We start from the raw sequence: 12,288 nt of genomic DNA on the forward strand, positions 1-12,288 counted from the left end.
ATTTTATTGCCAGTGGTAACCAAGTATGGCTGGGGTTAGAAATACATTATTTGGTTCTATCTAAAACTGTCCCATGCTCTCACTCTTGTGCTCTGAACAACTTAATCGACAGATATCAATGCTGCAGAAAAACCATAATATCTTGTGATTGATAAGTTTTCAGAAATAAAAAGTAGCTCTTCCTGCTCAGCTCACATTGATCCAGACACCTACTTTAATGATCTTTTTGGTTCCCAAAGGGTTTTTTATTTTTTTTTTAAAGTTTTTTTTTCTTTGACAGATCACAAGTAGGCAGAGAGGCAGGCAGAGAGAGACAGGAGGAGGCAGGCTCCCTGCTGAGCAGAGAGCCCGACTCGGGACTCGATCCCAGGACCCTGAGATCATGACCCGAGCCGAAGGCAGAGGCTTTAACCACTGAGCCACCCAGGCGTCCCTCCAAAGTGTTTTTTAAATTAAGATCCCATATATTTCTCTGTAGGCAAAAGGTTAAAGTTCAGCAGAAGCCTTTGGAAAGGAATGGAATAAAACTCTGAGAGGTCTTGTGTCTTCCTACAACAGTGCATTCTAAGGAGAGATATTTTTGAGGTTTAGTATCTTTTCTTAGCTCCTCAGGATTCTTAGTAAAATAATTTTGTTTAATGAAATGTTTGTGGCAAACCTAACTCTCAACCCCCACATTTTTAAAACTCTCTGAGTGTGAGGATAAAAGGGTACTATTGGATTGATCCAGGGATAAAGAGTGTACAAAGCGGTATGATAAAAGGATCATATCTGCTTATAGGGTCACGATGAGTACTGCTTGGCTAGGAAAATGATGTTTTCTCTGAGGGAAAAGAAATATTTTCTGAGGGAAAAGATAGGTCTTCTCTCTCTTTAGCCTCCTCTTTTCTTCAAGACCATCAGCAGCAGGGTTTGGAAAATAAATAATGAGTGTCTTTTGCTGGTAATTCCAAACATAAACTATAATCATCTAGTTAGAAGTGTACTTACCTGTTATCTGTATTCTGGAGTCCAGAGAACTGCTGTTGAAGGGTAGAAAATAGGGATTCACCTGAAGGTGTGTTCACAGAATGTATATCACATAATAAAGGGAGAATGTGGCACCCGCCATTTACCCAGTGTGTTTGTTGCATGAGCAGCATATGTTTCCTCTGTGGTTTGGGAATTTGTGGATCTCTGATTTCTGCTGTGCCATGAAGCAGGTAGTGGCTTGATTCAGTAAACATCTGAAGAACTATTTTCAGTAGAACTGTTTTGTTCACTATTTTGCTGCGCAGTTTTCTTTTTTAAAAGATTTTATTTATTTATTTGACAGAGAGACAGATCACAAGTAGGCAGAGGCAGGCAGATGGGCGGGGGGGACAGGCTCCCCAATGAGCAGAGAGCCCGATGCAGGGCTCGATCCCAAGATCCTGGGATCATGACCTGAGCTGAAGGCAGAGGCTTTAACCCACTGAGCCACCCAGGCATCCCTACTTGTGTGGTTTTCAAAAGGAGAGGAATTGTTGAGTGGGAAAAATGAAGTATGGCAGGATGGATGGAATGTGAGTGCTGGGTCCTGGTTTGAAAAGGAGCTTGGGCAAACTGACAAACTGTCTTTCTTGCTAAACGGGAAACTCACGGGGTATATATATGGGATGTATAAACTTAAATTACCAAGTCAGTGGTCGTTCCTCCTGTCCCTTCCTTTTCTTCCCTTTCTTCATCTTTGCTTGGGGATTAAGCCTCAGGAGAAAGGACTTACTTAAGTTGGGGGTTAAGTAACAGGACAGTTACCACATCTTAGAACTGTGGATCTCGTACAGTTTAAAAACAACAGAGAGAGAACCCAGGAACTCTGCACATATGAAAGAAATGATGAGCATGAACCAACAAAGATTAGGAAAGATCAAAATAAACCATAGTATATGAATTACGTAATGGTATAAATGTGTTGGTATTTCTTCCCTCAAAAATTTTTTTAAATACCTTTCATTGTGAAACAAATTTTTCCATTTAAACAATTTTTAAACGTACAGTCCTGTGTATCTATTTCTAGAACACTTTCCTCATCTTAGAGTCCTAGGCAGATTCTAAACAGAAAACTCTGCCCATTAAACAGTAACTCTCCTGGTGTCTGGTAACCTCTATTCTACCTTCTAATCCATGAATTTGCCTATTCTTGTACCTCACATAAGTTGCATCATGTAATATTTGTCCTTTTGTGTCAGGTTTATTTCTCTCAGTGTAATTTTTTTTGGTTTTTTTTTTCAAGATTTTATTTATTTATTTGACAGAGATCACAAGTAGGCAGAGAGGCACGCAGAGAGAGAGAGAGAAAGAGAGGAGGAAGCAGGCTCCCTGCTGAGCAGAGAGCCCAATGCGGGGCTCGATCCTAAGACCCTGGGATCATGACCTGAGCCAAAGGCAGAGACCTTAACCCACTGAGCCACCCAGGCGCCCCACTCAGTGTAATGTTTTTAAAGTTCATCCATAATCAGAATTTCACTCCTTTTTATGGCCGAATAATGTTCCCTTGCATGAATTACTATATTTTGTTTATCCATTCATCTGTTGATGGGTGCTAGGGTTGTTTCCACCTTCTGAATATTGTGAATAATGTAGCTGTGAATATGGGTGTGCATGTATCTGTTTGAGTCCCTGCTGATTCTTTTGGGTATGTATGCAGATGTGGAATTGCTGGATGTATAACTTCGTGTGGAACTGCTAAAGATTCCTAGCAGCACCACTTTGCATTCCTACCAGCATTGCACAAGGGTTCCAGTTTTTCCACATCCTCCTCAACATCCTCAATTTGTTACTTTCCATTTTTTGGATAATAACCATCCTAATGGGTGTGTCAAAAAATTTTTTAACATCTACTCTGATAAATGTTGGATGACTCAAAAGTGCTAGTTACTATTGTGAGAGCCAGTTCCCTTGAGTTAACCAACTAAATGGCAACAGTGTCCTAAGCCAGTGGCTTATAAAAGGGGAGCTGTAGGGATTTGAGCCATCATATATATAGTATCTGCTTTTTCATAAGACATTTTCATTTATAGTTTATATTTTTCAACCTTTGAAAAATATGTGGACTCTTGGGAATTAGCTGAAACTCTCAGTTTCAAAAGAGGCAAAATTTGGGGGCGCTTGGATGAGTGTAAGCTGCATGGGGCACTCTGGTCAGCTCTTGGGTGTGGCTTTCAAAGTTTGGATTAATGGCTTAAGCAGTCCCAGGGATGAGCTTTTGTAAAAGTCCTTTGGTCTTACCTGTCATCTTACTTCACCTTTTGCCTTGCCTAATGTACATAGTAAGCCTCAACATTTTCAAGTGGAGAACCAAAAAATCCAGGGAAGGACCTGGTAGAAAAGGCTATATGAAAGATATTGAGCTGTGGCCATCTTCAAATGATACCATTACTGCTCATAAATCAGTCATTTGCTCCATATTACTTGTAGGGGAGGAAAACTTTTCCTCTCTTCCCTTCTAGGTTCTTTGGCTGGTTTGATATAATTAAATTGACACAAGGCAGATTAACAGGAGAAAAACAAATTATTTTAATTTTATATGTATGGGAGCTCATCAAAATATGAAATTCAAAGAAGTGACCAAAGTAGGCAGCTTTTATACCTTTGAGACAAAGAGGCAATAAATCCGTTAAGAGTTAAAAAGACAAAGATGTTTGGGCTTGGGGTACCAAATTAGTGAAGAAATAACAAGGTTTATTTATATAGCCTTCTTTGTCCTGAAATGCCTATCTCTGGCAGTAAGGATGCTTTCTATCTCCCAGATGCAAAGAGGGTACCTCTCACATGGGGAAATTTATTTCTTGGTTTCAGGGTAACAGGAAAGGTCAGAGTGTCTTTCTTGCACTAGCTCTTTCTTGAGTAACTTCAGTTAAAAATAATATGTGAGGGTGGCATATTGGGGCAGCCTGCCCTGAGCTAGTTTCCTGTTAACAGTATTTTCCTGTGCCTCGGAGCTGTTGTTGAGTTGAATGAGCCCAGGTACAGAAAATCTGTTGACAAATATTTCTGATAGACAACAGTCTTCTCTCCCTTGAAAAACCCACAAAACTGTATTGAGAACTGGTGAGCCAGAGCTGTGAAAAAAAGGAATTCATGGGATTCGTGGGTAGCTCATTCTACTGGGATAGGGTCCCATGTTGGGCTCTCTGCTCAGCAGGGAATCTGCATCTCCCTCTGCCTCTCCTTCTGTGCGGGCTTTCTCTCAAGTAAATAAAAATCTTCAAAAAAAAAAAAAAAAGGAATTCATAACTAGGGAAATTGATTTAACCTTTCCTTTAGGGTGTTGTGGGGTTTTTTGTTGTTGTTTTTAATAACACTAGTCTTGGGATCTGCTTGAGGGCAGGGTAGAGGATTTTAAGATCAAGTAAGTTTGGGAAATCATATCTGCTCTAGTCACCTATTGGCGATTAATAATGCACATTAGCACCTAGCACCTTAAGGTTTGCAAGAAGCCTTACGTAGAGTTAGTATATCTGTTTTATTTAATGTGGTGTTTTCCAGATCTCTTAACCCTTTTACTGAATAACCATTTAACATTCCTTAGAACAAATGTTTCTTAGGGTACATATTGGGAAAGTAGACTATTGCTTTTAGTGTACATGACTTTAATATTAAAGTTTTGAATAAAATATGGGTATTCTTGAGCCCAAAGAAGTGTGAAGGCATTCTGAAGAGCCAGTTGTTACACTTTCCTCTTGTTGTTTGGCCATCTAAATATCAGTGTACCTTTGTATTAGGCTCCCTGGTATAGGAGATGATTTGGGAGCAGTGTATCATTATGGAAGATTCTGTGCAGTGGTAATTGCTGTAGAAACCTTTATTCTTTTTTCTTCTCCTTCCACTCTTTTCTTTTCCTTCCACTTTCGTTGTTCATGGTCTTTCACAATGAATGTTTGGAGTGGTACCAGGCATTTTGGAAAATGGGTGCAAAACCTTGGAGATAAAGATAATTGGTTGTGACCTTGGGTCATCAGTTTTAGAGAATTAAAAGACCTTCTACTGCTTGGGGTAGCATTGGCCCTTCACTCATCCTGTTTGCTGCTACCTGAGGGACTGGGAGAAGCAACTAAGGACCTTTAACTATCCCAGGAAGATGTGCTCAACTCTTCACATGGTGGATACCCTCACCTTGGGAATTGGTGTCTATAAAACATTCAGCCTTGCTGCCAATAGCTGTCACAGATGTCGAGTTTCTGAGATGGATGAGCTGTGAAACAAAAAAGCATTGCCAAAATGTACCTATTGATAATCATCACTTTTTATTTTATTGGTACATCCTAATTTAATATCTCATTCAATTCTCATAACATCCCTTTTATAGTTAAAGGAGAATATTTGTGATTCCTCAGTAGGGTGCTAAGACACAAACTTAAATAACTTGCTCAGATTCATAAGCCTGCTTAGTTTTAATTACGGGATCAAAACTGGATTCCAGGTCTCCTGTCAAGTGCTCCAAACAACTGCTCTTTTTGCTAACTGCATTGACAACCTAGTTTTGAGGTCAAGTGTTTAAATTAAAAAAAATAATAATAAAAGGTTTCTCCTGCTCTGCAAAAGTAGAGTGCTCCTATGAAACCTTTCAAAAGCCCAAATGGCATAAAGTGGAGAAGCACTTACCATTAATTACGTGGAAAATTTTTTGAGCGTTCCCAGGCTCAGGGTATAACCTCTCATAGGATTTTCTGATACCTTAGGATACACCTAGCTAATGCATGCACAAAATAAATCGGTATAAAGCACAGATGTTCATAGACACAGTTCAGACCTGTGGCAGCCTGGTGCTGCGATGCTGGGTGGTTCCTGGGGAAGGAGCTGGGCGGGGCATTTGTTCCTCTGCTTGGGATGTGTTCTGTCTCTTCAAGGGCCCCAAACACAACAAACACTTAACACTATTTTTACCTATTTTCATAAAAACAAAAATCCTCTTTGGATTTCCTTCAGTTAGCAAAAATGGGTACCAGGGTAGGTCTTTGTAAAAGCGAAGTTCTGTAACATGGACTTCAAAAAGTGGGGTCACCTCTATTTGCATTTGTATTTTATGGTTTTATGGCTTAGAAAATTCGGTGGCTAGGAAACTAGTATTATTAGTAGTATTGTGTTCTTTTTAGAAATGAGAAAAATGAGGCCTAGAAAGATTGACCTACCCAGTTTTACGTAGTTTGCAAGTGAGAGCTGCGACTGAAACTTAGCTCCTTTTTTGTCCAGTGTTTTCCCAGATAAACCAAGCTGTTGGTAGATGGTATCTTTAGTTGATGACAATAAGTATTTGTTTAATAGAACTTAATCTTTTTGCGAAGTCTTCAACCCTGTTGCTTAGTAAAGGTAAACTTAAGATTTTAGAGAGTATTAGACTTTTCTATCATAATCCAGGCTATAGACCAGGATTATACTGACCCACTTCATTGAATGCATCACTTGAATCACACACCTTTTTGGAGTTGAAGTAATAGGTCTAGAAAAGGTAGGTGACTGGGGATGCCTAGATGGCGCAGTCAGTTAAGCATCTGACTCTGGATTTTGGCTGAGGTCATGATCTCAAGTTGTGAGATCTAGCCCCACATCGCTAAGATTCTCTTTCTTCTTCTCCCTCTGTCTCTCCCCACCCTTAAAGGAAGAAATGAAGGGAGGAAAGGAGGGAGGGAGGAAGGGCAACTGATGTTGTTTCTCATAGGAATCAAGGGAAGAATTAGGACTGAGATTGTATGTCAGCAGTAGGATCAAGGCATGAGGCCACATAAGGAGGAACTGGATCAGAATTGGCCTTTGTCAGGAGCCTAAACTGTAGCATGGGATTGAAATGCATAGTTAATTCTGTTTGTAGGCTCAGCCTGGGCACTTGATGATGTTTCCTAGGCCAGAACAGCAAGGTAGGAATGACAGCCCACCAGAGGGGAGAGCCTAGCAAAGATCCAGGAAATAGAAGTGGTTGTCAATTTACCCATCTAATTATGTGGAACAGTTATTGAATCTCTTGTTGATAGTCTCTTTCTTGTTCTGCAGAGGCCTTTGAAATTGATGTAACACTCTGACCCTCCAGTCCAGATGTATTAGGTATGGAGCAGCTCAGCTTAAATTGGCTCTTTACATCAGTCTACGAAAGGATATTGCAACTAGACTGAATGAGAGCAAGGTGCTGAGTGTAGGTCAGTGGTTCTCAAATTTTAGGGAGAGTCAGAATCACCTAGAGGACTTGTTAAAACACTTAACTGGGAGAAGAGTTTCTGCTTTAGTTGGTCTGGGCTAGAGCTCAAAATTTTGTAGTTGTAACACAATCCAAGTTGATACTGATTCTGCTGGTCTTGGGATCACACTGAGGACCACTGATGTAGAAAAAGATGATAAAGTGGGTATAGCTGTTTAGTCCCCCTTAATTAAGGCCTTCGCAGAGGAGGGAAAGGGAATTAACATTTAAATTTAAGGCTCTACCACAGTCAAGACTCTGTGGAGGTGATTTACAATCATTATTTAATCCTTGAAACCCCTCTGTGGAGTATTTTCCTATTTCCCCCCAACATAAACATGTTAAAAACTTATTGGAATAATTCCTTTTTTAACATTTTTTAAAAGATTTTATTTATTTGTCAGAGAGCAAGAGAGCGAGCGCACAAGCAAGGGGAACAGCGGGCAGAGGGAGAAGCAGGCTCTCCACTGAGCAAGGAGCCTGACGGAGACTTGATCCCAGGACTCTGGGATCATGACCTGAGCCAAAGCAGACGCTTAACTGACTGAGCCACCCAGCCACCATTGTTGATTTTTATGTATTCATTACTCTTCTTCTTTTTCTTTTTTTTTTTTAAAGGATTTATTTATTTGTCAGAGAGACAGAGAGAGTACAAGCAGGCAGAGTGGCAGGCAGAAGCAGAGGGAGAAGCAGGGTCCCCATGGAGCAAGGAGCCCAATGTGGGACTCAGTCCCAGGATGCTGGGATCATGACCTGAGCGGAAGGCAGCCTCTTAACTGACTGAGCCACCCAGGTGTCCCTCTTGTAGATATATAACAGATTTAAAATGTGGGTTAATTTTGCAGGAATGATTATGCAATACATGGAATTAAATATTGAGAATACTTTCTCATGCAGAACATAAAGTGAATGGGAGCTTTACTTTAACATTAGATACATCTTTCAGATCACAGGAAAAGATAGACCTCAGTTAATTTTGTCAGGGTGGGTTTTTTTTTTTTTTCTCTTTTAATGTTGCCAATTGGTTATTGACCTATCCTTTTTTAGAAACAGAGAGAGGAATGGTGAATTTCAGAATAGTTGCTACTAAGAAATGACCAAATTCTTGAGATTGCAACCATTAAGCCTTACTCTTCTAAAGTGTTCTTTGTTAATGTCATTTTTGAAAGGTCAGCTTTTTTTTAATGGTGCTCAGTGAAGTTACTTTGTGTTGTTGTTTGACAGATTCACACAGAAATACTAAAAATAAATAAAAAGCACTGATCCAAACGTTTGAATTGAAGGCATTCTGGGAAAACCGCCTTTTATTGTGAAAATCGTCTTTGATCTTGAAATTAAAAGTAAAGCTGGAAAAGAATTTACAAACGAGGAAAAAACAAAGTTTGGGATCGGACTCACAGGATCTGGGCTTGGAAATGCCTCAGGTAAATCATACAGAGTAGGTGCAAAGTTTTATATTTTCCCACTGCAGAAAGTCCATACTATTGGTTCTGTAAGTTCTCTGAATCTTAACACAGCTTGACAAACTCCCTTTTTAAGACATTTTATTTCTGATCTCAGCTAGTTTTGAATACATGTCCGTCCTTCCATTGCTTCTGTTTCCTCCTTTGCTACACTTTGAAATGTAATGAGCTTGACATGGGGAAATGTGGTGAATGAAAATTTGGTTAGAAGGGGGGGCCAGATCTGCTGGCTTTAATAAGGAGGTTCACCCAACTCCCCTGAAAATTAATCTGCCACAGAAAGCCCACTTCCATCTCCTTGTCTGCTTCCTGTTTCCCAGTTATTCCTTTATTCCTTTCCATTTATGCCTTTTGAATTTAAAAGTAGTTAGGAAATGGTGAGAGATTTCAACCTTTCTCTTTCATATATACACATATACTCCCCATACATATATATACTTTTCAGAAAAGGTTACTGAGAATGATTAGATCTATTTATATTGTGGTAACTACTTTGAATTGATCAGTCCTGGTTTGAGGCAATCTCTGAAGTAAGAAAAGAAGCCCTGTTTTTCCCCACTGCACATCCAGACTTCTTCCTGTCCTCCTCCAATGGTTAGCTCTTACCCTCTTCCCTCTTTGAGTTCAGGGCTGAGGAGAAACGCAGAAATAAGGAGAGGGCAAGGACTCTTAGGTGGCTTCATGTAGGGCCAGGCAGAATTATGCCTTGAGCACAGAAAATAAGCACCTTGCTGGGATTATCCAGTGGCTCAGAGGCAGGCAGCAGAGGCAAAGAAAGGGGATTTGCTAGTTGATATTATTGACCAGTGGCCTAGCTCCACCCCAATCTTCTGGCCAAGTGGATTACACATACTGATTGGGAGTTCTTTCCCATTTAGAGAGTTTAGTTTGCTGCTTGTGGACTACTTGAAGTTAGAGCTATAACACACTTACTTTGAGCTTGCAGCCTGGTAGGGTTGGGGAAAATTAGAGAAAGAAAAGACTGGATTGGGAAGTACCAGTGAAGAAAAACATTATAGGAGAGCATGTAAGAAGGCCAGTTTGTGGTAGGTAGAAGGTATATGAATAGAGAAATGTAAGCAAATAGATTAATAGAATTTTTTAAGTTTTAGCAAAAATTTGCAGATTAAGAACAAAAAGGCAAAGAGGGAATTTTTATTCTTTCACATCCTCTTCCTTCATCGAAGTTAGATTTCAGAGTGAGGCCTTTCACTTGTTTGGGCTGCTTTATGAGTGTGGGCCCTGACTTCCTTCTGGAGTGATTTGTATAGATGTTGAAATGGAAAAGTGGGTTGGAGAGAAAAGAAGGAGCATCATCTCTTGGTGCCAAGTCTTTTTCCCCTTATTTATTAAGGAATGACTTGTACCCTTTTCTGGGATCAGGATTAAGGCTGCTGAGCTCATGCCCAAGTTTCTGGTCTCACCAGTAAGATTTTGGGATATTTGGCTGATCCTGTATCTTCATCATCACATTCCAGGAGGCATTGGTTGCACTAAAGGTGCCCAAATTGTCTTCCAGATTGTTTGTGGAAATAAGACACTGGAGTCACTTAGGAGTACAGAATGAGACCAACCTGCTATTTCTGCAGACCCCAGGAAATAGGAGGGAGTGCTCAATATTGGGAAGATAGAAGAGGAAGTGTTGTTACAGATGGGTTTGAAGAAATGTTATATAGCCGAATAAAAGTACTCATTAGGTAGTGAATGCTGATTTTAGTGGCTGAATAAGCTTTAGTTTTTAGAAGTTAGGTATTAGTAACAGTTGCTACTCTTTTTCTATTTTTAGTGCATCTTCATTATTTTCCTAATTTAAGTTCACAATGTAAAGCTAGTTAAATCTCTCAAATGTGCTAAAGAGTAGAAAATATACAGAATTGTTGTAAAACTAAGAAGTTAGTAGGTGTCAGAGTTATGTCTTTAACTTTCTAAAGTTAAAATCATTCTGTTGTAGCCTAGTGTAAGCGGAATGGATCCGCCTTTTGGGGATGCCTTTCGAAGCCACACCTTTTCAGAGCAGACTCTGATGAGCACAGATCTCTTAGCAAACAGTTCAGATCCAGATTTCATGTATGAACTGGTAAGTAACATTTTCTTGGATTCTGCTTTAAGTTATTTGGGGTAAAAATATTGTGGTGTAGTTTTTTTTTATTTATAAATGCCTGAAAAGAAAAAAGGATGTCAAGTTTGATTTTTTGACTGTCAGTCTAGTGATTTTAGAAGGCTTTATGAACCCATTGAAAAATAGTAAGAGCAGGGGAGGTGGGTGAGGGGATGGGTGAAACAGGTGAAGGGGATTAAGAGTCCACTTACTATGATAAGCACTGAGTAATGTGTAGAATTGTTGGATCACTATATTGTACACCTGAAACTAAAATAACACTATATGTTAGTTATATTGGAATTTAAAATATGCATATGATTATAAAAGTAATTATTTATATATAAATACATGCACACATACATAAAAGAAAATAGTAAGGGAAGAGTTTATCTAAGTATCTTCCAGTTCAGTTTTTGCTGATGAGGATGGGAAGCTGTCTTTTTTGATATGCCGGACTGTTAAAGGACTCTTCAACTGGGATATTTAGGAATGATAACATTGAGCAAAGCATATGACACAGAGAATATGAGGTAAAAATAGCAATTCCAAGCAGTATACTTACCACTTATTCCCAAGGTAAATAGAAACCTAAGATTCCTAAGAAGAACATTTAAAAAATAATTTTAATTACATACAGCTTAAGCAACATGGAAGTATATAAAAACTGCAAGACTAAATATACAAATCTGTTAGTTTACTGAAAATCATTGAATTTTACACTTAATACAGGTGAATTTTGTGGTCTGCAAACTGTACTTCTTTAAAGGTCTTAGAACACAGAGACACATACCCATAAGCAAAAACGAAGCAAGAAAGCCCCCACACAAATGCAAAAATCAAAACAAACTGGAAAAATGAAAATGTCCTCGTTTCCTTCCTGAACCTCCACCTTCTAAACCTTTTCCCCAAAGATAAGTACTCCTAACAGAGTCCTTCTGTTCATATATAAATACATGAGTATTTTAAGTTGGATGACACATTCATAGATACTGTATACTGTAACTTAATCCTTTGAATGTAAAGACATCTGGTAAGCAGCCTCTGCTAGTACATTAGACTTTAACTGCATTCTTTTTAATGGCTGCATGGTCTCACTAACACATTTTTAAAATCCTATCTCTGCTACACTTGTGAGGAGTATTGTAGTCTCCATGCCCAAGCGCTGTTAGCCAGGTCTAATCAAAGATCTTACCCTTCTGTGGTGGAATTTCAACTCCTCTTTGATTGGCTCTTTGCCTCTGTATTTAAGTTCTCACTTCAGAAGACAGGTTCTTCTGTGATGAAGGTAAGGTCTTCATTATTTGCTTTTAATTGAAGCTTGTTTCAAAGGAGATCCTCAAATTTTTCTAAGTCAAAGATAAAGAAACGTAAACCTTTTTGAGAAAGAGTGTTTGTAGTAAAGTTTAAGAGTCCTTTATATTTAGACCAAACCTAAGCCTCTCAAGGGGCATATTTTCCCTTTGTTTTCCTTGTCCAAGAAAATGATATTATATGGACTGGTAAAGTGACATGTAAAGAGCCTTTATCTTAAAATA

At 39.1% G+C, this 12,288-nt stretch overlaps 1 protein-coding gene across 4 annotated transcripts in view; it reads left to right on the forward strand.

Moving 5' to 3' along the window:
- The window catches only part of CREBRF (CREB3 regulatory factor), a 55,939-nt gene that overhangs the window by 12,044 nt on the left and 31,607 nt on the right, over window positions 1-12,288 (forward strand). For 2 of the 4 annotated variants that reach the window (XM_047731446.1, XM_047731447.1), the window contains exons 2-3: window positions 8,414-8,613; window positions 10,604-10,729. In XM_047731446.1, the coding sequence (XP_047587402.1) occupies window positions 8,605-8,613; window positions 10,604-10,729 (135 nt within the window). In that variant the 5' untranslated portion in view covers window positions 8,414-8,604. Of the gene's footprint in view, window positions 1-4,747; window positions 7,060-8,413; window positions 8,614-10,603; window positions 10,730-12,288 lie in introns of those variants that run through there. The other 2 variants (XM_047731448.1, XM_047731449.1) reach the window with 2 other exon arrangements.

Source organism: Lutra lutra, chromosome 5 (genome assembly GCF_902655055.1).
Source record: "Lutra lutra chromosome 5, mLutLut1.2, whole genome shotgun sequence".
NCBI classification, from domain to species: Eukaryota; Metazoa; Chordata; class Mammalia; order Carnivora; family Mustelidae; genus Lutra; species Lutra lutra.